General features: G+C 54.9%; 10 protein-coding genes across 10 annotated transcripts; 4 read left to right on the top strand and 6 right to left on the bottom strand.

The window, feature by feature from the left end:
• Nucleotides 1-685: 685 nt before the first annotated feature.
• On the bottom strand, nt 686-1,037 carry MFIFM68171_04861 (uncharacterized protein; the record flags this gene model as incomplete). Its single annotated transcript, XM_071060281.1, has 2 exons — nt 686-868; nt 927-1,037. 2 exons carry the CDS (start codon nt 1,035-1,037, stop codon nt 686-688), a joined length of 294 nt encoding a protein of 97 aa, XP_070916382.1.
• A 3,111-nt stretch (nt 1,038-4,148) lies between these two features.
• Nucleotides 4,149-5,066, top strand: MFIFM68171_04860 (uncharacterized protein; the record flags this gene model as incomplete). The annotated part of the gene is made up of 2 exons (XM_071060280.1): nt 4,149-4,453; nt 4,541-5,066. 2 exons carry the CDS (start codon nt 4,149-4,151, stop codon nt 5,064-5,066), a joined length of 831 nt encoding a protein of 276 aa, XP_070916381.1.
• A 963-nt stretch (nt 5,067-6,029) lies between these two features.
• On the bottom strand, nt 6,030-6,875 carry MFIFM68171_04859 (uncharacterized protein; the record flags this gene model as incomplete). The annotated part of the gene is made up of 2 exons (XM_071060279.1): nt 6,030-6,134; nt 6,372-6,875. 2 exons carry the CDS (start codon nt 6,873-6,875, stop codon nt 6,030-6,032), a joined length of 609 nt encoding a protein of 202 aa, XP_070916380.1.
• A 2,862-nt stretch (nt 6,876-9,737) lies between these two features.
• On the top strand, nt 9,738-9,956 carry MFIFM68171_04858 (uncharacterized protein; the record flags this gene model as incomplete). The annotated part of the gene is made up of 1 exon (XM_071060278.1): nt 9,738-9,956. One exon carries the CDS (start codon nt 9,738-9,740, stop codon nt 9,954-9,956), a length of 219 nt encoding a protein of 72 aa, XP_070916379.1.
• A 1,404-nt stretch (nt 9,957-11,360) lies between these two features.
• On the bottom strand, nt 11,361-12,474 carry MFIFM68171_04857 (Spherulin-4; the record flags this gene model as incomplete). The annotated part of the gene is made up of 2 exons (XM_071060277.1): nt 11,361-11,952; nt 12,065-12,474. 2 exons carry the CDS (start codon nt 12,472-12,474, stop codon nt 11,361-11,363), a joined length of 1,002 nt encoding a protein of 333 aa, XP_070916378.1.
• A 1,957-nt stretch (nt 12,475-14,431) lies between these two features.
• On the bottom strand, nt 14,432-15,096 carry MFIFM68171_04856 (ASCH domain-containing protein; the record flags this gene model as incomplete). The annotated part of the gene is made up of 2 exons (XM_071060276.1): nt 14,432-14,720; nt 14,783-15,096. 2 exons carry the CDS (start codon nt 15,094-15,096, stop codon nt 14,432-14,434), a joined length of 603 nt encoding a protein of 200 aa, XP_070916377.1.
• A 770-nt stretch (nt 15,097-15,866) lies between these two features.
• MFIFM68171_04855 (uncharacterized protein) lies at nt 15,867-17,387 on the top strand (the record flags this gene model as incomplete). Its single annotated transcript, XM_071060275.1, has 1 exon — nt 15,867-17,387. One exon carries the CDS (start codon nt 15,867-15,869, stop codon nt 17,385-17,387), a length of 1,521 nt encoding a protein of 506 aa, XP_070916376.1.
• A 493-nt stretch (nt 17,388-17,880) lies between these two features.
• MFIFM68171_04854 (Trichothecene 3-O-acetyltransferase) lies at nt 17,881-19,469 on the top strand (the record flags this gene model as incomplete). The annotated part of the gene is made up of 2 exons (XM_071060274.1): nt 17,881-18,947; nt 19,067-19,469. The coding sequence occupies 2 exons, from the start codon at nt 17,881-17,883 to the stop codon at nt 19,467-19,469; spliced, it is 1,470 nt and encodes a 489-aa protein (XP_070916375.1).
• A 617-nt stretch (nt 19,470-20,086) lies between these two features.
• MFIFM68171_04853 (Benzoate 4-monooxygenase) lies at nt 20,087-21,687 on the bottom strand (the record flags this gene model as incomplete). The annotated part of the gene is made up of 2 exons (XM_071060273.1): nt 20,087-21,320; nt 21,380-21,687. The coding sequence occupies 2 exons, from the start codon at nt 21,685-21,687 to the stop codon at nt 20,087-20,089; spliced, it is 1,542 nt and encodes a 513-aa protein (XP_070916374.1).
• Nucleotides 21,688-22,571: 884 nt separating this feature from the next.
• MFIFM68171_04852 (Glucan 1,4-alpha-glucosidase) lies at nt 22,572-24,977 on the bottom strand (the record flags this gene model as incomplete). Its single annotated transcript, XM_071060272.1, has 1 exon — nt 22,572-24,977. One exon carries the CDS (start codon nt 24,975-24,977, stop codon nt 22,572-22,574), a length of 2,406 nt encoding a protein of 801 aa, XP_070916373.1.
• Between the last annotated feature and the right edge of the window lie 250 nt (nt 24,978-25,227).

Below are 25,227 nucleotides of genomic sequence, written 5' to 3'. Positions count from 1 at the left end.
ATAGTCTCAGCATTGACGCCCATCGTCACCGGGCCATTGGCTCAAGCCTTTGCGATCACACCAGTGCGCGTCGTAACCGGGAATCCAACCCGTAAACAAAGGAATAAGTAGTAGATACCCTTGTGGTGTAGTTGGCTATCACGTTCAGCTGTGAAGGAACTATTCATGCCGGAAGGCCAGCGGCTTCATTAGGGTCGAGAGAACTTTATTTCCCTCCTTTTTACTCCGCACCCACAGCTTTTTGACTACTAAGTTGAAGACGCTCTTCTTGCTTGGTGTGGTGACGCGCCAAGTCTCTTTACCTGGTGCAGATATCACCGATGCTGCGTCCCCGGTATCGATACGGTCCTGGAACACGGCCTCGATGTGTGGCTTTTCCAGGTGGTGTACTCGGATCTGGGTTCTGAGAAGACGGTTGCGATTCGTGGCTGGCGTATCTCGGACGGTTGTATCTCGTCTTCGTTTCATCCCAGGACAATTTTAAATCACAAACCAGGAGATGAATCTACAAGACTGCAGTCTGCGTTTATTTGGTATGTACGCTTCTCTTGTCCTCCAAGGGCCTTTCTCTACTAGGACAAAGGAAAGAATATTGAGGATGTTGGTTTAGGAGCTATGTACAATTGAGGCTCCGTCCAATGTCGACATGGGGCTGTTGCTGACGTCGGTGCTCCAGACAAAGCGCTTAAGCGCAAGCAGCGCAGACGGCCTCAGCAGCCTCCAGGACAGCCTGGGTACCCTCGATGCCGCAGTTGGTGTAGGTGCAGGAGGCGGCGGCGAGGCGAAGCTCGGCAAACTGCCCGCACATGCACTGGTAGTCGTCGGTGGCGCAACCGATGCTGCTAGCAGCGGCGAGAATGCAGGGGTACTGTGCAGTTTCTGTCAGAGACTGAGAAGTCAACCATACGGTATGGCTCGAGACTTACGCCGCAGAGAGGGATGGCGTCAACCTCGGGGCAGTCGTTCTGACGCTTGACGGCTGGGCCGGCAGAGGCGAGGCCAGCGAGGGCAGCAATGAAGATGGTGGAGAACTGCATGTTGGTGGTCGAAGGGCTGTTGTTTTTGTTCGTTGTTGCGAGAAGCGGAGTGAACTAAGAGTCTGAGAGGTGATTGCGGGTGCTGAAGAGACAAAGAGATGGAATAGGGAGGGAGGTGACGAAGTTATTTATACTTGTTCGCCCCTCCCCCCTTTTCGCTCTCAGATGGCTACCTGGTCTCGAGCCGTTGACCTCAAGTGGGTGCCACTCACCCTCTCCATTTTACCTCCCCCTCAATCTGCATCTGTCTTACTCTAACCCCCTCACTTCGGCTTCCCATCCCAGGTTGGAATCCTCTGGTGTGGTCGATAATATGCAGGCATCAACGTTAGCGCCTGGCATGGCGACGGTAGGTGCTGAACATGGCATGAGGAGATAATTAGACTGAGAATTGGCTATCAACAAGACTAAGGTAGGTACCTTACGGGATGGGCCTTGCCGTTGTAAAGTCATGCTTGCGGCTGCACACACTAGCAAGATGGCGCTGGGTCCGATGCAAAAAACGGCCGCCCTTTACCCCGGATTTTCCTCAATCTCACATCCAACCCCTGCACTTTGCTGGGACCCGGCGGGGCACATGGGTCCTCTCCGCACACGATCGTCATGGTGTTACATCCGGCCGCGGAGGACACAATACCAGCGAATGATTATCGGAGAAACAGTGGATGCAGCGACCCCAGCGTGCCTTGTATCGTCCTCTCCGCCGAGGTATGCAACTGTAGGACTGCGACTGCGAGGCCATGCTGCCTCCCATGTGAAGCTTGGTAAACGCCCAATGACTTTCAGGTGTGATGCTGCAAGAAACCTCACAACATGCCCAAGCCTGCCACATCCCGTAACAACTGCGGTGGCTTGGGCCTGCGAATTTTCCTTTCGCTGCTCGTCCCTGATTCTCATTTGGGTGGGCCTCGAAGCAAAACAAATATACCAATAAGTTACAACAAGCGGCCAAGGTCTCTGCTCCAACTACCCAGAGTGGCGACTCCCGCAGAGTAATTGCAACGATGGCCATAGCGTAGAGAGGAATGGATCATCAAGCATCTAGCCTTAGGTGTGCCGAGAGCCGTGACGATAGACTTACTGTTTGGTAAGCCGAGGGAGCACATGTACCTTTTTCCCGGCACATGGGTCGAGGCGGATCCAGGACAGCAACGACAAAGACATCACGTGAAAGGATCTAGATTTACCCCAGAGTAGGCACGTCCGGATAGATCAAGGTTACACCGGTTCTTCTAGAGGTCTAGGGAAGTGGGTACTAGACTTGAGGCTTTTGTTTCTCGAATGTAATGCCCTCCAAGCCCGACGCTGACGAGCCGAACAAGACGGCCACGAACCGACGCGCTCTGCCGTGCAACTCATTTTTATATCGCAGGTTGTCAATATAGGGAACTCGCTATTGCCCCTGCCGGGAATTACGCCCCTCCGACTCGGGTACGGCGCCGCGTCCGACCCGCATGCTTGTACAGCCCAGCAGCGCCTACAGCATAAATAGAGCCTCTCCTGTCTGCCTCCAAGTCGCGGTCGCTTGCGTGCCCCATTTCGGATGACCCGACCTCTAAAAAAGTCATTCAGAGGGTGCACTTTCCCTGAATTTCGAAGTGGCTGCGCCCTCCTGATCGTCAGCTCTGATATCAATCACTACCCGCTCGCTACCTTAGTTTCACCTACAGCAGGGAGCTCATTTCCTTTTCCTACTTCATCGCCGTCGATTCCGCCCCCCAAACCTTGGGATGCTTGTTGTTCTGGAGCAGCGCCACCAAGATCTTCTCGGCCAAACTCCCCTATACCCAAGAACGGAGTCTGTGAACTTGATGGAGTCGAATGATCGCCCTTGTCTTCGACGATGTGGCGCCTCGACTGCAAAGTCGAAGGCGTCGAGCAAATGAAACCGCTCCGTGAGAACCTTCCCTGTTACCCTAGCCCGCTTTAGATCCCAAATCCTCGTAACTAGCTGTGGGCTTTCTAGGCTCTCAACATCTCCTAGGAGATCATGCTTCTCTCTGTGAAGGTGGTCAAGAAACTTACCGACCATGTGCATCAAGTCTCGTTGATCAAAGCCGACGGGATTCTTTAAGTTCCAAATTCGCGAACACGCCGATTGACTATCGAACCTCTTGACACAGAAGTCCCACTCTGGATTTGACTAGAAGAGTCTACTTTGCTGCAAGCCATCGCCGATAATAGCAGGATCCATATGAATAGATACAACTCCGTCTCAGTTCCGGGTCCGTCGGATATAGCCCCAACTTGCACAGATGGTATCCGGAACGGCGGCGGTGAGAAGGCTAGATGAAATGGACGGCCGTTGAATATACTCATCTCTCCATGCAGCGAAGCACTTTAGGTATCTGATCACTTCTTCTACTCGTGTATATACTCATTGACCGTTGTTGTAGCTGTCTTCACCAACCGAAACACGCAACGTTAAGGGCGTGGAAAAGGAGAGGGCACGGGGTAACCCTCCCGTTGCATTACTGTCTGTGCAAGCGCATCATTAGCCATTCGTGTTGACAGCCAAAACGTGCCCCAATACCTTTCACGTCGAGCACAGTCCGCACGGCGCCCTAGACAGTGGAGATTACCTTAGGTTGATGGTAAACGATACAAGAGTTGTGATGCCGAAGAGTAGCACGCTCCATCGCCATCCTTTGAGGGTTGTTGCCATCACGACAAGGAGGAGCGCACGTTGACCGCGAAATACGCGCAGCTTTGTGAAACAGCGGTCCTTTTTTTTTTTTTTTTTTTTTTTTTTACGTTACAGATTGATGGTTCGAATTCAGCTCCTACACTTTGCAGACGCCACCGCCCTAGCATAGGCGCTACAGTTAGAAAGCTTAGCACGATGTAACCAGTACATGGTATTTAGTCTGGCAAACGCGAGAAAGGCCACTGATAATGCGTGTAGCAAGCCACGCAGTCGACACCTCCGACCTCAGCCTCAAATTGGCCTGAAATGGAAAAGTCGATTCCTGGACAAATCAGCCCAGACCTCTTCCATGGCCGCGTTTCCTCGTCCCGTAAATGCCATCTTCCACTTCTCACCTTCGCGACTAAGGTATTGAATTCGCTGTCAACTTGTTGTAGCATTGCGAAAGTGGAACCGAACGCACCATGACGAGAGACGGTCACCCCACAGAAACCAGACCACGGAGGTCAGACCAAGCCCTCGAACTCCGGGCTGACGCGACTGGTCCCCCCGAGCTCTGCGGCTTCCACGAGCGCACTTCGTCTGTCAAATGCCCCTCCGGCCAGACCTGCAAGTTCAATACGGACCTCTATGCCGTCGGCTGCTGCTCCGACGACTTGTGCGACTGGCGAACCTCCTGCTGCGACTACAATCCTTCCCCAGCAACAGCTAGCATCGGTACCTACATACCAAGCTGCGGCGGTCCCGTTCCCGAGCTGATTGCCTACTGGTTTGTTCCGCCCCCTTACTCTCGATCACCCACTGGTCAATGCATTCCGCTGACCTTAGCTCGCTAATTCCATCATCTCAACCCCAGCATTAACTCGGATTATCCCGTCTGCGGAACCAACCGCTGGGAGAATGGTTTCACGCAGTACTATTGCGCGCGCAACCCGGTCACCTTGGTGAACAGCGTGTTATTCACCTCAGCGGGTGAGGCTACCGCACGGCCTGGACTACCGCGGCTGACCGGGAGCAACGGGCCCGGGAGTGTCTCGACGCAAGCGTCGGCAGTGACCGTGCGAGTGACCGAGACGGCGACAAGCGGCCCCAGTCCCGGCGTGATTGCGGGGAGCGTAGTGGGCGGTGCGGCGTTGGGGGTCATTGCGACGCTCCTGGCGGTTTTCTTGTCGTGGCACCTGAGGCAGAAGAAGGCAAGGTCAACAGCAATGGCGCAGAATAATACCACGTTTGGAGTCGCGGGTCCAACGGTTCGTACTAATATCAGCGAAAACACTCAAAGCCCGTATGAGACGGGCTGGGATGCTAGTGGCCGGCATGAGCTTCTCGTTTCCAGGGTGCAGGGGCAGGAGAGACAAGAGCTGCCGGCGAAAACTACCTAGGTAATTGAGTGTAATCAGACCTATAAGTACTAAAACCGGGCTTGGTTGTAAAGCTGTGGAGTGATTTATAATTGCCTTAACGATACCAATCTTCCCCATTTCTACCACAGCCGTGGTGGCAGGATCATGGCATGGCAACATGGTGAAAGCGGGGAGTACGGGGCACTAACGGAGGTTGTGGCGAACTCAGCGATGGAAATACTCCTGGCACTAAATATATTGTGTCGAATTGGCCACAGAGAGCAAAGGACGTAATGGTCGGAGGTGGCCCAAGGTAAGCAGGTTCCTCGCGAGTGGGTTGGGCGGGAGCTATCACAGCATCGGGAGGTGAAGATCTCTACTCGCTACCTTAGACAGACGCAAGCGTCGCATCACTAGTTCTGCACCGAACAGTCGGGGACAACAATACTACTTTGATCCGTCCACTGGTCGAGGACGGTGCCTCGGCCAACGAAAGATATCCTGCGAGAAAAACTGCGCTTTCCATAGCGAGGGAGCTAAAGCGGCCACAAATCGCCCAGGAACTCATCAAGAAGTTTAGGGCAGGTACTTGCGGCCTGTGGGATGGACCTACCGATATGCTACTCAGAAAATTCATAATGGTTGGGCACTGCCATCAGAAGAAAGCGTGCTACCTACCTCGGTTTAGCGAAGGTAAAGTAATCGGCTGGGCGTACTACGTTATTAGCAAGCATCCTCAGAGGCTAGGTTGCACGGAACGAAAATTTAGAAAGTGAAGTGTAATGGCGGGCACCTAGTAACACTACCATGCCCAATGACTAGGGGTTTGTGTAGTGGTTGATGCACGTGGAAGGCATTGCGAACTGGATTAGACTTGGATATTTGATAAGCTAAGCTCTTGAATAGGTTTCCAAGACCTGGGAGGTCTTGGTCGTGTTCCTTGACGTAGAAGTAGGGCTACAGACACCCAGTGCTCTTGCAATCCTCCGGGGGGTATGTCTCTCAGGTCTTGGATAAGCTGATGGACGACAGGTAGGATTTTCCTGTGCCGGGGTCGCCGCTAACAAATATCCTAGAGTACGGCATGAAGGCCTCCCATTCGTACCACTAACGACACCCCAACGCATCTCTTAAGCAGAGTGCTGTTAACAGCCCGCATCACCTAGCATGGAGCCTGACTCTTTACCCATTTGGCCATCATTCAGTCAGGATTAGTCCGATGCAAACAAAACCGTCGTAATAACCGGCCACTGCACGACCAAAAAATCGGTCAGTCCTTCAGCAGTGCCCAGTGCACTCTCACAGAGTCGCCACACAAAAAGCACAAAACGGCGAGGCACTTACCACAACAGCCAACAAGGCGGCAAACGGCTTATGCGCAATCGCGACCACCCTCTCCATCCAAATCGAAGCCGGCCCATCCCCGGTCAACCCGGCCGCGTCGTGCGCAATCTTGAGCACCCACTGCGTGCCCCACCACGCATTCGCCGCTTCCGACAGCAGGGTTACCCATATCCCCGTGAGACCCCAATACACGACCCGTCGCTGCCACGGCGCGAGATACTCCGCAACCGTTTTATCGGTCGCCTCTCCTGAGGGATTCCGGAACGGCTTGGAATTGAGTAGAAGCCCCGCAGCGACGACCATGGTGCCTTCGACGGCGAACTGGATGTGCGCCGTGAGCGCGAGGCGGGGGTACGGCGTGAAGGGAACGGCGAAGCCAAAGAGCAGGCCGAACCCGATCAGCCCGGAGCCATGGCGGAGGAAGCTGAGCGGGAGATTGGCGGGATGAAGCGGGGAAGACCAGAACGCTGCCCGCGACGATGATTTCTCTTGTTGAGGAGCCATTGGATCTGAAAACGGGCGATGTGCGGTTGAGTAAATGCCCTTTCGTCTTTGTTCGGATAATTAGGGCAAGTTTTGAGGGATAGCTACCTTTATGATTACCTTGCTAAAATCCCCTCGCATTCCACATTGGGCGAAACGCAACCGGCGCACGGTGGCTCATGTTTGCTGGACATGCGCGTTGCTGAATAAGGCAAGATGCCAAATCGATGAAATCATCACGTAAACGAATTGAGACATACTTAGTAGCTAATGTTCCATATTGTAGTCGACAAGCCGCTGAAATACCGAGCAAAGCGAACAGCAGCTGAGCAAATAGCCGATCGATGTAGGGTTGACCATTGCGTACTGACCAATGCACAGTGGCTTTGCTTCTGCAGAAATTGATCAAAGCATGCTCTCAAGCTCCATACAATTGTGTGCCTGTCACATCCCCTTAAATTGAAAATCTCACGAGGCGCCCGTGCTCAGAATGGGATTATTGGCCCACAGTCAGCCCCGTAGCAACTTTGGGGCATCTGTGACTCCCCAGCTCAAGCGCCCGGCCCGAAATCTGATCGGTGTGAGTCTGCTATTGCAACCTAACAGTCGTCATTTGAAGGCGTTGCTGTCACGACGGGAGATCCTATTGTGTCTATAGGAAGTCCATAAATCTTTCTGGCAGTTAGAGATGATTCCTGGGGATTCAGTGGGACATCACGTCTTGAAGTGGCATTCGTTAGTACAAACTTCAGCTCCGTGGGCTGCTGCCAGCTGGCCGCCACCTATATATTGGCCTGTTGCAATTTCTGCTCAACCTGGTTTCATAGCACTTTTCCAGGCCCAGTCCCTGGTGGTCTCCCCGTCGTCTATCCAAGTTAGCAAACACGATGCAAGCTGAGGGGAATAATAGCGTAGCGGTAAAACCAACCTCTAATGCGCCTCAACATACGAGGCTTGTCTGAAGATCCCAACGTGATCTTCATGCGCCTTGAAGTGGTGATCTTGGAAGGCGAAAGGCCACTGGGCCTTGGCGTGGACACCTTCACCCCCCATGATCATCGTCGAAACGATTGTCAGCTTCCTTTGGGGTCCTGCCCCTTGCAGCAATACTACTAGTGTCGACCAACGAAAACGGCTCGTTGGGGAGGGCCCTAGCTCGCAGCTCAAACGAGAACGGCCGCTCTTTTCTCGCTGGCTGCTTCCACAGATGCCGGCAACTCCTGCTGTCGCCGGCTGCTGCGTGTGCTACGTCAACGGTATTCAACCAACGTTCTGCAAAATTCAGTCACTTCAACCCGACGGTTAGGATTAAGCTGAATTGACCGCTTTTGAGCAAAACTGCAAGCTAAATTATGGGATTAGATTGGTCAAATAATCTCAATCATGCTAACAAATATACTGAACCAACCCAGCCCGTTACAATCCCCGTGTCTACAGCTCGACAGAAGTTTTTCGTTTCTGCAGCACACTCCATCCGTACCGCTACCCTAACGATACCAAACTGAAAGGAGCTTTACACGTTTTGATGAAAGCTTGCTTAAGGTAACTCCCCTGACTTTTATCTCACACTTGTTGCGGGTTTCCGCGGGGAGGGGTTTCAATTCGTCCAGTACCGACTCGGACTGAACTACAAGCCCTCAAAACATATCATCCATAACCTTCCGGATGCCATTGACGTATACGAGATATAGCCCGACGTACTAGTCTGCACTACGTAACAAGTTCCCCTTCTTCGAAGAAAAAGACAACTACCCGGTTGTCATTAACTACTTACAAAGCAAACACATTCCTCTCTCACTCTCCTCCGTTCTTCCATCCGCCTATCATCTTCTCTAGTAAGGAGGTCATTCCTTCCTCACTTAAGGTCAAATAGGCCTGACAACACCAACCTCGTTTTCGGTGTCGATCCATCCTTGGCTGCGTTATGCGCACGCTTGTCATTCTTTGCCTTCAGGTCGGCGGTCTTGCCGTTACTGACGTTCCGCTTCTTTGGTTGCGGAGATCCGTTGCTATAGCCATTGGCAGGGGCATGACGTTTGTCGGCCGGCCCGGGTGTCTCGGGCTCTTTCGTCGGCTTTGGCGCGTCTTCAGCTGCTCGTTCTATGTGGTCGTTGTCTTTGATTCTGGTGGTAGGCACTCTATGAACACTGGCATGATGTAGATACAGAGTAAGGGATTATGGATTGATTGGTTGATAGTCCTTCTGGAGGACAAGTCTATACGTCGCTGTACCGCGGCATATCACCCGTCTATTGAATGCTATTCGTTCAAGAATCATTGAATATTGCAGCGGTTTAACCGTTTGGAGGGGGATGCTTCGGAAATAGCGGCAATAGGCCTCAACTGTGATGTTTCCCGGCCGCGTCAGCCGAAGGTTGAGATGTTGTGGTTTGTACTTAGTAAGTTGCCATGCAACCAGTTGACTACCTTCCGCTTCAAGAGCCCATTCCCACCATCTATCTCGTGCTACTGTATTACACATAACACTCCGAAGCCCTGATCAGGTAGGGTTCGCCGAGTTCTAACTTTGGTCAGTAAGCGTATGGTCATGTTCCGCTCTCCTAGCTCTGTGAGAAACTTTGTTTCCAAGTTTTCGATCAGCATGATTACAAAACTTCGACTCTCTGTTAGGACACTAGTAAGTTAAAGTTCTGACTTTGGACAAACTACTTGCATAGCAGGTAATCTCGTCGGCAAGATGGTCGGATTCGGACTCTCGGCCAGTGTACGAATGTGAGAGTAAGGTTGGAGTAAAGCGTATATAACCCCCCTTCTTTGCGCGCCTTGGTGGTTTCTCTCGCAGTCTAACATCATCGCCAACCAGACCCAGTTTCTACCAACTTTTAGCCACATAGAAACCCCGGTTTCAGAACCAACTTAACCATGTACTTCATCCGCGCCCTCGTTGCCCTCGGCCTCGTCGCCGCCGCTCAAGCCTGCACTCCCGGCACGTTTGCGTGCGGCAACCAGAACGGTGCTCCTGGCCCGGATGGTGCCATCTTTGAGTGCAACGCGCTGGGCCAGTTTGTCTTGACTGCCCAGTGTGGCGGCCCCGACTGCTGTGTCCAGTCGTCTACCTCTGCGGCCTTCTGCTCGTGTTAAGCATTCTTCTTCGCTTCCTACAGGTAGGAATTTTGCTCCCATTGCCAGTTACATTACAAGGACCGTCAATCGGGACGCTAACTGGATGTATTGTAGGCAGGAAACGCGACATCTGGAAGATGTCTATTCGAGGTCGTCCTGCAGTGAAGAATCTTGGATGGATGACACCAGATGGACAAGCCAAGAAAGACGAGCACTGTCGTCATTTCTCATCATGGCCTATTCTTTTTCTCAACAGTTGTTAAGCGAGAGCTTCATGCCAACTAGGAACGGTCTTTGAGCTGCTAGGTATCTGAGTAGCAAATATAATGATAAATTTCCCGGGAAACGATAAAAAAAAAAAACCCCAAGAAGAGGGAGAGAAGGTTTCATTCTCCTTTTGATTGGCCTTTGCCGAGAACTGCGATATTGTCAAGGCCACCGGATCCCCGATGAAAGTTCCAGCACCAATTAGAAGGACGGATAGGTAAGGAGATAAGCCTTTATATGCTATCTATAATTCAAGCTCGCTAATTATTATTATTATCCTTCGTACGCCCTTCTACCCTAAAGGCCTGTACCGGTCATTGTACTGGGCCATACTCCAAGAGATGATCCGACAGTAACGATGGGCTAATTAGCTTCCATCGGAGGTTGATTAACTATAACTCGCACGCCGGGGGGAAAAGCAGTTTCTTTCTTTCTTTTTTTTTGAACCGCGCTGACCTGTCAATCTTCATCTCAAATTAAAGTGCTTTCACAGTCCTGAGAACCGATGTCCAAGATTTCAAGACATATACTGTTACTATCACTTACGGAGGGCGAACCGCGACTTACTACCCGACATTCCGCAAGACGCCGCAAGGTCTCCGACTCTTCGCTACCTCCTACATTATCGACAAGAACAGGGTAGTGAGGACCACGCCTCCCTACGTTGAAGCTCTCAAGGTCGGCATGGCGCAACTTGGCATCACTAACATAGAACGTGATTGCCGAACTGTGTGGTTGACCTCCGCTTAAGGAGAGTGGTATGAGACTGGAATTTCACGTAACGGAGTAATAAGCGCCACCTTATTACAAACGACGTGATGAGAAGGAACGGTTGGACTTATCCAACGCTCTTTTTTTTTTCCCTCTCTTCTTCAGTTCCTCTTTATTTATTCATATATTCCTGCTACGCAGTTCACCGTTCAACCATATTCACAGCTCTGTTTCAGCTCGGAGCGGTTCAATTGCAAAGGCACTAAGATACTAGCCACTTCCAACAAGTCTGTACTTAACCAAGGCCTAACCTCTTTCGCGTTCCCACACATCACCAGATTGAAAGCTGCACAATCAACCATCATATTCGCCTTCTCTTCTATTCGCTTCCTTGACGCCTTCTATCACGGTTACAATCACCGCCGTGATTTCTCAGTCTCGCACTCACCTCGCCTCCCCACCCTGCCCTTGCGTCTCATTATTCGCCCGCGACAAGAACTCCGCCACCACCCCGACACTCGCCGGCAACATGGTCGTAACATTCCACTCCGCCGAGGTGAAGTACGTACTATGCAGGCCCAGCCCCACCACCCCGCGGATCTGCTCGTACAGCGTCTCGTTGTTGGCAGGGGGCGGGTCGCGCACCTGGTGGACGAGCACCACCGACTTGGGCCTGAGGGCGTCGTCGTAGGGCAGGCCGCTGCCGGGGGCGAGGGTGGAGTAGTTGAAGGGGACGTAGTTGCCGGGGCAGTCGGGCCCGCGGACGGTGGTCCAGCAGGTCTCGCGGACGACGACGGCGTCGGACATGGCGAAGAGGTGGGGCTCGTAGTCGCGGTCCGGGTTGGAGCCCGGGTTCATGACGACGCTGAAGAGGCCGCGGTCCGCGCCCTTGTCGTCGAAGACGCGCCGCGCGTAGCCGCTCAGCTCCTCGTACTCGCTCCGGTTGCCGATGCTGATGCCCGTCTCGTCGAACCAGATGCCGTGGATCGAGATGTTGCCCCGCCCCGTCCACGTGTTCTCCTCGCGCCACGCCGCCCTGAGATGCGAAGGGAGTTGTGTCAGTTTCTCGGGCTTTGCATAAAGGTGTAATACCTGTATCAAGGGCTACTGATGAAGCTCTAATTAGAAGAGCGTATCAAAACACATACCACTCTGCAATGTCCTCCTCAATCTCGGCGATGCTACGGTTGGCCGTGTCGCCGTAGCGCGTGTAGACGTAACCGAGTGTTTGCACGTTGGGCAGCCGGTTGAGGATATCGACGTTGGTTGACCAGTCCTTGTTGCAGCCGTGCGGGATCCAGTCGCGGTTGTCAGTGTCGTTCCAGACATTGCAGAATCCGGGGTTCCCGGGGAATGACGTGTTCTTCGGGCCGTTGTTTGGGTTGATGACGACGTAGAAGTGCATGTCCGGGTTGTTGCGAATGGCGTCGACGGCGGCTTGCCAATCCGGATTAGGTGTAACACCACCGGGTGCAGTATATAGGGGCAACATGACCTCGGTGCGGGCGGCGGCCACTGCCGCAAAGCCCACAAGACGAAGGAGTGGAAATGGCTTCATGACTGATAATCTCGGGGTGGAGCGGTAATAGATTTGGATTCCCCTGCGGATAGTTGGCGGACGAGACGTGCAGCGAATGGTAGGTTGTAGATGATTCACTCCGGAGACATAGAGGGCTTATATATCCAAAGGTGCCGGGAGGCAAATGGCGTAGGTGTAATTAATTCATCATACATTGGTAATAGGGAAAGTTGGTTTCTACCCTTGTCAGCCTTTCTAGCACGTTAATACGACCCTGGTTAATGCTGTGCCACCTCATGCACCCAAATGTCAGTTTACATTAAACGGAGGAGGGAATCCTGGATCTGCTTCCTCGTGTTACCATGGATATTTGGTTATATCCGGGAACCTAGGCTCGCATTTTACAGGGAGGTGTATGCCTCAGAAGTCACCCGAACAGCGTTGCGAGCTCAAGTCCGAGGGCCCTCTAATAGCTGACTGGATGCCCTGTTGACCCAGTCGCATTTCAAGGGCAAGACTTGGATTGCAGAAATGATCAGGGTCAAAAAGCAAGCGTTACCCTGGGCATCTTACACAAGCTGTCAGCCCTACTCATGCAGGCCAATCCCAATGAGAACCGTTCCAAACTTCGAGCATCGATTCCTGCTCTTCCAGGTTGCACAAAGCACCTTTAGCCGAATCCTACTCCTGATTTCTGGAACGGAACCCAAAGAAGGCCGTGTCTAGACAAAATTTCCACATCCCGTGATGTTATAACTCGCCTTATTATGTCCTCATCTTGAGCCGGTCTGCCCGCATAACCAATTGGTAAGCAGAGCATACGACAAAGTGATTACGCATTAGGTGGCATGCCTGGTTTTCCCTCTCTACGTCCCTCATTCATTTGGAAATCATGCCCATCATCTCGCGGTAGCTTCCTAAATCAGATTAATCAGTTCCAGACGTGGAGGGGTCATCTTGGTGGATCAGCAGAGCACTTGGTATTCACCCATGACCGAACGGTGCCTCCACTCAAAGTGTATCTTTTCCTTCGCCTCACTCGATTCCGATGTGGGTGTGCGATACCCAGAGGGCCCGCCCGTGTGCCTATTCTGTCCATTGGACTCTAGGGAATAAGATATACCGGTCAACCACATGGCAGACCTAACCTCTGGCCGGAGATCCCGCCCCGCAATTTAGACTTGGGATGACGAAACAGATGCCTCGGAGCATTCTTGACAAACTATGCTGCTGGGGTATGTTGTTGGTAGCGATGAGTGCAGTGTTCTGTTGGCAGCCAAACACTGACCGACAATCACAGTATTCACGGGGCCGTATAGGTGGCTGTTTGTAAATATAATGGAAAGCTGTAGCAGGAAGGGTTATGGTAATTTTAATATAAGAGGGGAAAAAATAAATAAAGAAAAACGAAACTGAGAATCTCCCATGTTTTCTTCCTCTTCCACTGTGGAGTTTCCTTGATGCGGCCAGCGTGATGTTTTTCGGATGATAAGGCATTGTCGGCTGGGATGTTCTGTCCCAACGGCGTAGGAGGCGGATGATTGCGGTCGGACACTTGGGTGCTTTGACATTTGCCACGTGAAGGTGGTGTAGCCGCCGCCGTCTCGATTGCCCTGTAGCCTAGACACGGCATTCAGAGAACCAATATTTTCGCTCGGATATATAAAATCACATCATAAAACAATAAGACGATAGCAGAGCACCGTAGAAGAAAGCTAAAATGATGGGTATCTATGGCAATCCTAAACTGGCTCAAGTTTGGAAAACAACCTCAGTCCTGTTGTTTGTGCCTTGCTCATCGTCCAAGACAAACGGGCATCTCAGAACCCTTGAGACCGTGGCAGTTCTCAAAACACCTTCCGCACCTTCATGATGGGTATCTATGGCAATCCTAAACTGGCTCAAGTTTGGAAAACAACCTCAGTCCTGTTGTTTGTGCCTTGCTCATCGTCCAAGACAAACGGGCATCTCAGAACCCTTGAGACCGTGGCAGTTCTCAAAACACCTTCCGCACCTTCTCATTCCTCCCCCGCTCATTGCGGCCCCAGCGATCCTCCCACAGATCCTTCCCTAGATAGCGCCACCCCATCGGCGCGGCCAAACCCCAGCGATCCTTCATCTCGGACAGTGCAACAGGCTCGATCAGCTCGTAGAGTTCCAGGATGGGGTATCCGTACTTGGACTGCTTCAGTCCCTTGTTGAAGTCGTCATTGCCGATGCCAAAAGGCTCTGTCGGCACCGTGCCTGGGGTGCGCCTGACCGACTTGGGGATCACGGCAATGTGTCTGCAGCGTGTCAGTCGATGGGCCGGCTGTGGTCTTGGACTAGGGTTAGGGTTGTATTATACGTAATTGCCGATCGACCGTGTCCGCCCTCGCTGGTCTCGTAGAACCAGAGACGCGTCACTCCATCGCGCAGGCAGTACTTGCGGTACTCGTGGTTCTTTTGCTGGCTGGCGATATTGGCGAGGTGGACGGGTTTTATGGCGAGAAGCACGTCGGTTTCGACGCGGTCGCTGCTTGACTTGGGCTTGGCATGCGATGCCGCTTTATTGCTGTTGGGTTTGTCCAGCTTGGACGACTCCTTGGACACGCGATGTGTTCCCTGGCGAAAGCAGCTATTGAGGGTCGTTTGCCGCAAGGCAGGTCGTGAGGGAGCCATTCTGGTTTCTCTTCAATGTGGCTTCGTATCAGTGGGAAGGAAAGGTAGGAAGGGGAGGAAGGCCGGGAAGGAAGATGATGCGCGTGTTTGGCGCGTTCGCCAGTCAATTACGGCATTGACGGAATTGACGAATCAAAGAAGCGCCAGACTCGTCTTGTACCTTGCTTTGCCGTGGTGTCGCCAAAAGGCTGACAAAATAAGCGGGGCGTGGCACAAGGTAGCGCACCCAGCGCCCAAACAATAGCCGGCATCCCCACTAAAACTGCCTGGTACTGTACAGTAAGTACCCTACTTTACCCAGCCCACCCCCCCGGGGCACTTCGTCTCATCTCCATGCCACACCTCACACAGCAGCACAATTGCCGAGCAAATAATGTTCCGCACAATTTTCGGCGCTTGAAGCGCGAAGCCTCGCGAATCCGCCATCTGCATTTTGACTTGCTTTGTGCTCAGCCGCTTTCTCCTAGCTGGAAACGCGGCAACGCCGCCCCTCTTTGTTTGATGTAGTAGGCCTCACTTCTTACGAATCACTCTGCTTCGCTGCATCAGGCTGCATGTTGTTGTAATTATGTCATGGGTGATCAGCGGCAACCCGCTCTAATGCATTCAGATGGTCCTAAGGCGCGGCACCTTATTTAGTCTTAGACTCGCCTTACTTTAGCCATGGCACCATCTGGCGGACAGTTCCATCATCATTCTCTCACACTCTGTACGGTGTGATGATCTTAAATTTCCGTTATACCTTAGCTATGCGCCTCCACGAGACGGAAATGGCCGGAAATGGAACGCTGAGCGTATTTGACCGTGCCATTGCTGCCCGGAAACTCATCTCCTTGCTTACTCCTCTAGTTACGGAGTCGGAAAGGGCAGCATCCGTGTCATCTACTTCCATGGCCCCTTCACACACTGAAATCCTGGCTGCCACCGAGGAGCTGCTGCTGTCCTTGATCCCAGGCAAACCCGTCTATGCAGCGTTCCACGACGGCCAGGTTCATGATCCGCTAGGCGGCGGCGCCTATGCCTTCCGCGACGACCTCATTGAGCCCATTATCATTGGACTTGTTAATGACGAGCAGCTTAGTTCCAGCATAGAGGCTGTGGGTTGTCAGACGCTCCAGACCAAAACGGACGGTACCAAGGACGACGGAGAGGATGATGTCGATACTATGCAGGCTACCGGCAACCTTCCGACACATCCCATACTCATTCATGCCGGCGCACAGCCGAACAACTCACCACACTGCGGGACTCTCGTAGTGTTTTGCTATGCATTCGCAGTTGCTCGGGCGATACGGGATCGACTACAAGCGAAAGTCGCCAGCAGCAGTTTCAAACCGCGCCCTGTGTCCGTCGAGATAACCTTTGTGGACACTGCGCCAGTCGACGGGGAGGGGCTTGAAATCGACGGTATCCAATATCAAAAGTCGTACCGCGACGTCCCCGGGGCCCTCGAAACCTGTATGGACGACTATAAAGAGGTCCTCACCCTCTTGTCCGCCTGGTCCTCCATCTCCTTCACCACGGCCTTCCAATCCGACTTCTTCGCCCACCCCAGCATGCCCGTCATCCTCAACTACATAATCTCCCACCACTCCTCCCTCGGCCGCCAACTCTCTCCCAAATACGGCACCCTCGGCCTCCGCGCAGCGTGCCCTGTCCCGGGATGCGGGCTAGCCGAGAAGCACGGCCGCCTCAACACGTACCACTTCGACGACAACACCAATACCAACACCAACAATGCCAACAACGGCAACGAGACCAGCGGGAAAATCACCTTCCACTGCCCCCGCCACGGCCCGCACGCCGTCCACCTCTCCCGCCCGGCCGAGGTGGCGCGGCTCGGGGCCAACGCGCCCACGCGCAACCTCATCCGCAGCATGAGCCACCTGCTCGACGCGGGCGCGCACCACGTGCGCGTCACGGGCGCCGACTACGCCGGCACGTACCAGGAGGCGTTCCTGCACCAGCCGCTGGCCGCCTGGTCGGCCGCCACGGGCCTCGCCGCCGGCCGCACCCCGCACATCCTGTACGCGCCGCTCGTGGTCGACTGGAGCGGCGCCAAGCTGTCCAAGTCGCTGTACGTGCGCGCCGGCGGCTACGACATGATGCGAGTGCTCGGCACCGACGGCCTCTGCAGCTACGCCGTGCTGAGGGAGCAGCTCGGGGAGGAAGGGCTCAGGAGGGTTTGGGAGGAGGTGGGGAGGTGGATGCGCGATCCGCGGAGGCTGTTCAGAGCGTGGTCCGTTGAGTATTTGGCTGGTGTGGTACTGAGGGGGGAGGGAGGCCGGTGAGGGAACGGGCCGGAGCGTCCGGTGTGTGGTATAAATAATGCTACCTTTGGCTGATGGTTGCGTAACCACCGCGATAGACGTCAAGAGGTTATCGGAAGCTATAGCCCTGGGGGGTAAGCTCACAGCTCCACTAGTGCTCACTATTGGAGGGTGGTCAGCATTCTCCCAGTAGGTAGGTTGGGATCCACAGATCTTTGCAACAGCTGCAGGGAGGCTGCCGGATTGATTCGCCGTGGATCCTTCGATCCCACATATCTCTGTTGCAACGGTGTAGTGGATACTAAAACAAAACGCCTCTACTGACGCAACACCCTGCGTTGATAATAACCCTGTAATATCTGAATATCTGACTACAGGGGCTCGGTTTTGTTACACACCGCTCCGTTCGGACTGGCGGTCGCGATCCGCACAGGGCTCGTCTTAAATAAGCCGCTATTTGCATCTCGCAATCATCAGACTCTTTTGCCTCACTCCGGGAGTACTACTTATCAAGATGGCCAAGCAACAAGTCTTTGAACTGCATCCCGCAGGCTGGGAGTCGGACCCCTCAGACGAATTCTTCAAATTGTCGACGTTGGATTATTGCGTCGCGCAGGTCTTTACGAATTACGCTCTCTTTTTCAAGCTCTCGGATGCCGAGAAGGCCGCCGTCGTCCCCGTTCTCAAGCGCGGCCTCGAAATCACGCTCAGCCAGTGCCGTCAGCTCTGTGGTGTGCTCGAGGAGCATCCCGACGGCGGACTCTGCTTCCACAAGAAGAGGGAGAGCACCGTCCCGTTCTACGTGCAATGGTTGGATGGTCTTGATGACGAGGGCAAATATCCCTCTTTTGATGAGCTTGAGAAACGCCACTTCGTCACACCGGCCCTGGGCGATATGAACACTTGGTGCGCAGCCGGTATGACGTACGGCGAGAAGTCCAGGGCTCGACCGTCGAGCAATCCCAGAGCGTCGGCCTTTAAAGCAACCTTCATCCGGGGTGGCCTCGTCTTCATGATACACAATCACCATTACGCCAACGACATTATGGGCTGGGCTGGAGAGCTTCACCAACTCGCCGAGAACTGCGCCGCGGTGTGGAAATCTCCCGACACCCCGGCACTTCCCCCTTGGGACCCCGCCTGTCTGGATCCTTCACGTGTTACCAGGCCAGATCCTCCAGAAGACCAGCGGGTCGACGGCCCTGCCATACCCTTGCGGCACCGTGACCACAGGCCTGGCCAATGGCTGCTGTTCCACCTCCCCAAGAGCAAAAGAGAGGAGCTGAAGAAGCTGGCGAGCCCCGAGGACGGGAGTTACTGGATCTCGAGCTACGACGCGTACATGGCCTTGATCTGGCGGGCGCTGTCAAAGCAGAGAGCCAAGATCTTCCCATACGACCCCAAGCAGAACTTGATCTGGGGCGAGGCGGTTGATATGCGGAGGCGCTTCCGCGACCCCCGCATGCCGGAGCGCATCCAGGGAAACGTCGTCGCCGTGGCCCTGAGCTTCCAAATTCCCGAAATCCCACAGCTGACCGCCGAGGAGGTCATCTCCACAGCTCCGCTGTCAAAACTCGCCCAGTAAGTCCGAGCCGCCCCGACCCCCGGGTCCCTCCCACCCCTCATCACCCCCCCCCCCCCCAATCCCCCTTTTAACAAGCCCGCGCACAAATAAAACTCACAAAACCCCTCGACCCCAGCTACATCCGCCAAGTCACAAACTCCGTCACCCAGTCCTCCCTCGAGCGGACCCTCTCGGCCATCGCCGCGGTGCGCGACAAGTCGAGCCTCTTCCTGCGCATCGACAGCTTCCCGCCGCTGAGCAACGTGACGACGGACTGGCGGGACGCGCGGCCGTGCGAGGCGGACTTTGGGTTCGGGCGGCCGCGGTGCTTCCGGTTCCCGTTCGACACGGTGTCGGCGGGCACGACGGTGGTGTACCCGGTGCGGGCGCACGGGGCGGCGCCGGCGGGGGAGGACGAGGGGAACGAGTTCACGATCGCCTTCGAGAAGGAGCTGGTCGGCCCCTTGCTCGCCGACGAGGAGTGGTCACGCTTCTTTGAGTTCCGCGGCGTCTACGCGGAGGAGGCGGTGCTTGCTTAAGATACCTGAATTGCAAAGTAGATGCCGTTCCGGCTGTTCGCCGCGGGGTTCTCTGGGATGTTCATTCGTCAGGCGGAGATTCTTGCCCGGTGCCGAACTTGACAGGACCTAAATACCTATGCATGAGCAGGGCCCGGCTCCTTTGCTGCTGTCTTTGTAGGGGCAGTGCTCGGAGGGAATTATCGCGGGCAGGGGCGATTTCTCCGAATATCAACATGCACGAACATAGATGTGGATCTATCCCGGGTCGCGCAAGATGCTTCAGACCTCAAGAACCGACTTTTGTGAGTTGATTTGCGAGGCCCGGGATGCCGATCTGCTAGGAGGGGCTGCTAGGAGAGGAACTGCTGACACGCCATGATAGAGGAGAGAGGCGTTAAAGGTGGGGGGTTACGGGGTTGTACCTCACGAGGGAGATGTTGGGAGCTGGTTTTTTATTTTACTCTGTTCAAGATTCTGATATATACAGATACTGAGGAATACTCAGAGCTAACCCCAGTTTAGAGCGTAACGCTAGTGTCTGGGCGTACACCTGTCATGGTAGGCTCTACGTAGCACCACCTACAAGGACGTGGCACTACTGGTACACATGTCTCAACATCACTACCAGCCCCCATTCAAGCACCAATCTTCCTCCGCCGCAGGCCAATCTCCAAGCCCAGCGGCTTCCTCAAGAAGCCCTCCTTGGTGTCCATGTAATCCTGCCTCAGATACACGTCGTACCTCCGCGCCCACGTCGCCACAATCAGCTTCATCTCCATCTCGGCCACATTCCTGCCCACGCACGACCGTGGGCCATAGCTGAATGGAATGAAGGCATTCTTCTGCCTCGGCGTGAGATTCGCCCACCGCTCGGGCTTGAATTCATCCGCATCGGGACCCCAAACTTCCTTGGAGTGGTGGATCGAGTAGGTCGGCACGCTGAGGACGGTCCCGGGCGGGAAGAAATAACCGTTGAAGTGTACCCCGGGCGAGTCCATCGGGACCTGCCGGGGCAGGCCAATGCCAGAGGTCGAGTGGAACCGGAGGGTCTCGTTGACGACGGCGCACAGGTACGGAAGGTCGCGGACCAGCTCAAACGTAGGCACATCCAAGTCGGCAGGGATCGCGGCGTCTAGCTCGGCTTGCAGCTTCTCCATAACGCCAGGGGTGCGGACGACGTGGAAGAGCAGGGCGCAGGACGAGTTGGAAGTGGTGTCGCTGCCGGCGATCAGCTGAGTCAGTGCTTCGGCAGTGAGCTCTTGGCGACCGAGGGGCTGGCCCTTCTCGTCACGGCCTTCGATTAGGCGCTGGAGGAGATCCTTGCGGTCCGCCGGCGGGGGATTCTCGAGGCGGGCCTTGACGCGGGCGATGGCGATGCCGGCGAGGTTCTCGACAGCCCGCAAGCCCTGTGTGAAGAAAGGATCGGGGAAGTATTTGGCGTAGGGCTTGATCTCGGGGAGGATGCCGAGCGTGCCGGAAACCTCGCCACGGCGGTTGAGGATCTCGATGGCGGGAGCGTAGATGGGCGGGCTGTCCGGTGAGGCGCGTACTTCGGCCATGTCGGCGCCCGACGAGAGCATGCCAAAGGGGGCGCCAAAGGCCAGGTCACCGATGACGTCAAAGGCGAGATAGTTGAACCAGTTGAGACAGTCGACATGGGCCGCGCCATCCGGGCTGTTCGAGCGCTCGATCAGGTTGTCGAGTTGGCGGACAAAAAGTTCGAGGTTGCTGTGGATGTAGGGCTCGAACTGAGAGACCGACTTGGCCGAGAAGGTGTGCGACACGATCTTGCGCTTGCGTGCGTGCTCAGCGCGGTCCCGCGTGTTGAACAGACCTCTCTGGATACTGACGAAGGCGTCATAATAGGACCTGCAATTGGAGTTAGGATAGGTTCCAATATCCTTGTGTAGAATCTTAGGTCGACGTACGCTTTCAAGAAGCCGTTTCCGTGGCCATAGACCATTTGAATGGCCTGGTCATCATTCAGACTGACATGGTTCGGCTGGATGCGCACGACCGGCCCCAGCTTCTTGTGCAGCTTGTCGACGGTATGGTAGCGGTCGCCTCTGCGGCAAACCAACAGCAGCCACCAATTGGTGAACTGGGCAGGGAAGGGCGCCGGGATCTTTTGCAAGTGTCGGTAGGTTACAAGATAAGGATAAATGTAATAAGCCACGAGGCCGAAGAGCAGGGCGACCGGCGCCCACGGCGAAAGGATGAAGCTGATGACCGCCATCGTTTGGACCCTTGAGATGACAGGCTTCTGGAGCGGAAGAAAAGCTGGGTCTAAGAAACCTTAAAAGATATATGGCTTATATCAGCTGCTGACGTTCCCCGCCTCGGCCTCGGGGTGAGCCGAGCCTGGCCTGAGTCGGCCATCCCATCTCCTGTGGTCCTGGGTGGCTGTCAGCGTTGCAAAGAGCGAGCATAGAGCCTCCAGTTCTGCACACTCGGGAGCGGATCCGGCTTTTGCGGTGTGTCGCGTGCGATATGCGAGAACCCCGGATTCTGGGGGGCCTGGGGGGCGATCTTGGCTCCTTGGCTGACGAGGACGGCGAGCTGGTAGAGTGCGGGGGGCGGATTTGCAGCATCCCGGCAACACTGGCCGGCACTGAAAACCACGTGGGGTCAACCGAGGAGTCCACGAGCCGAGCGTCGTCTGAACCGGGGTTATTCGCGCTATTCGCGATTCCGAGTCTGTTTGGGCACAGTCAGGGGAAACAGATATCCGGAATGTGGATATTACCAGAACACCCGAGCACAAGAGCGAGTACCCGAGTCGATCTTCCCCTAGGGTATCTGGGGTTTCCCGGGAATTGGGAGACAGCTGGACGACCGGAACCCCACAAATATGCCGCCGATTCATTAACCTTATTATCAACCATGTGAACAGGGTGGTGGATAACAAATGGACACGTCCAATCCGTATTTATAGAACCACCAGCCGCAGCTCCTTCTACGACATAATGTACAGTTGACTCCGAACCATCCGTAAAACAATTAACGCCGATGCCATGCATTAAAGACAATCCTGACGTCTGCACGTCACTAAGCTACCCCACGGTGAATGTGTTGATGGAGAGGTTGTTTCGCGCTGTCGCTTTTCCAAGGGACCGGGCTTTAGCGAAGCATATATGAGAGGTCGGGGAGGTTGGCGAGAATGTGGCGTGCCGCTTCATCATTGTTGCTGTCGTGATTGTTGAAAGATGGATCCATTTCTGATAGTTCAGGCAGATCTGGCAAGGGAGCAGAAGCCCCCGAAGTCGAAGAGGCTGCTGGGGTTTCCAATATGGAACCAGGTATTGGTTCCTTGGCCAAAGGCTTGAGGGAATGGGGAACGGCTAAGCTACATCCGGCTTTGGTCGATGGCTTGGCAGGGCTGGATTCAAATATAGAAAAATCGGCAGAGCCCCAGGCATCGTTCGTAAGAGGCGTGTTCGAGTGCGACATCCCAGAAATCATGTGAGTCTTGGTTTCGGATCTGGTTGGGGCAGGCGGGCCAACAGACTGTTGCGCTGCTGGAACTGTTGTGTTGTCGAAGGCGCTGTTTAGGTATTGGAACTGAGACGCGGCGGGCTTTTGCTCGACTGGGGAAGAGACCATCTCGCCCCATTCGTCGTCGTCGTCGTCGTCGTCATCGTCGCCGCCGCCTCCGTCATTCGCGTTGCCTTCCCGTTGTTCGGAAGTGATTGCTTGGATCGGACCCGCGGCCATAACCGGTTGTGTTGTGATGGTAATACCCGGCCTCGGCGGATTCGGAATTGGGGTTGCCGGTGCTGGGATATTGGAAAGCGCGGCGGCAGTGGGCACCGGTTGTTTAGACATTGTGGAGGGTATGTTCACCTCCCTATCGGACGTACGAGCACCGCTGCTCCACGAGAATGAAGCGCCAAGCTGGCCTATGCTGCCCGATAGTTGATGCGCCGGGTCTCGGGAGGATTTCACCGGTCCATCGAGTCCTTGGGATGAAAGGCCGGCCATCCGTGACGTCTGTAGAGACGCAGTTCTAGAGTGCGACTTCTTCTTCCGGAACACGGCGTCGAGGGCAACTGGTTCGACTGTCGAGTCCCAGCCAAACATATTCTTTTGTGTCTTGGATACGCCGCCGCCGAGGGCAACACGGCCTGCGATGGAGTCCTCTTCCATCCACCGGCGGACAATCTTGATCGTATCGTCATGAACGGTGGATGACGGCCACGTTACCTGTCTGTAATTGTCATCGTCTCCAGCATTATGTCTCCGAGACGACCCCAGCCGGGAGACACGATACCAGGTCTTGCGCTCCGAGATCTCGGTGAAACTGTCTCTGATGATATGATCAGGTACGTCGGCGTCGGCGGAAGGATCGCGTCTCGCAGGCTCCTGCGCGGCCGTCTCGAACAGTCTCCCAATTGCGCTCAGGTCAACGGCAAAATCGAGCGGACCGAACCTGGCAATCAATAACTCAGAAGTAGACGGGCGATCTAGTGAATGGGGCGAGGACACGGGTGATGAAGCAGCCACGACTAGGTCCTCTCCTGGTTGTCCCGGATCTGAGGTCTCGATGGGTGTTGGTGGCCCGTCCGGGTCTGCATCCTCAAAGTCGCCAAAGTCGCCCGTATCGTCCGACGCGTCTCCTTTGCCCACACTCAATGGGCTCCTGCTGCGCTGTCGGCTGGGAGGGCGATCCTGACTGGCCGCCTGGGCGAGCCCGTCAAACTTGACAACAAGCTCTTGGACCTTGCTGGATGCCTTCCGGGATTCTGGTCGGGGTACGCTCGACTCCTCGTCGATGGACGTGTTTGAAGAATCGCGTGGTTCCTCTTCGTGGTCCGTGTTGTCGTTTGACGCTGTCGATGACTGGTATTCGTGGCACTGGGCAGCCGACTCGACGCTCAGTCGCACATCGCTATGATCTGCCGCGCGTGCCGTCTCTGTCGAATCCGGCAACGAGCAATTGGGCTCCCCGGTTGTATTCCTCTGCTCTTCTGCGCTGTCGGCATCTGGTCTCTTCCATACCGTCTCAATCGTAATCCCAAGGCCCTCATCCCCGGTGCGAGCAACGGGCGCGTCTACAGGCGATGCGGGGTCGACAATCAAGCGAGGAGTGGTTGCGCCGTCGGCTGAAGCTCGTCGGGAAGACAGCTCGCTAGCCCACGGATCCGGGGACGGCTGTCGAAAAGCCGAGCCATTAGCAGCGGCTAGTTTTGGAGTCGCGATATTTCCGGGCCATGCGATCGGGCTCGCCTTGCCAAATACATCGTCTCGCGCAGGCGGCGTCAAGCTTGGACTCGACGAACCCCATCCGCCGCCACCCCATCCTGACTGCGCCGATGGGGTGTCCGAAGCAGCCGTCCATTGCCCGAATCCATCGCCATCACCTCCCCAAGGCGACTGTTCCAAAGCGGCGGAGATCCGAGGAGAGTTGGACGCGGAAAGGAAGGCGCGCGGTGGGGGGGCAAGGTCCGACTTGGCGGACGACGACGCAAGCTTCTGGTCCTTGTCGGAGTCTGTCGCGGCCCATGGTGAGCCCCACGGATCGTCCATCCTGCGTCGCGACAATTGTCATATTGTGCGGGTCACAGATATGATGTCGAACTGCCCATGTCGTGTCGAGGAACGCGGCTTTTGGAAACCCGTTAGGCCAGGGCAAGGACTGGTGCTGTGAGAACGAACGACGGCGAATGCGGCGACTGCAAGGCAAATTCGATGTACTGCCGCAAGCCAAGCAGCACCAGTATTCGCATAGGATCAACACTGCAGAATAGCCACGAAGATGACGTGAATCCGAGCCAGC

Source organism: Madurella fahalii (genome assembly GCF_045866475.1).
Source record: "Madurella fahalii IFM 68171 DNA, scaffold_2, whole genome shotgun sequence".
In the NCBI taxonomy this organism is placed as follows: domain Eukaryota; kingdom Fungi; phylum Ascomycota; class Sordariomycetes; order Sordariales; genus Madurella; species Madurella fahalii.
The sequence above is the reverse complement of the archived record's forward strand: the minus strand, read 5'-3'. Positions and strand labels throughout refer to the sequence as shown.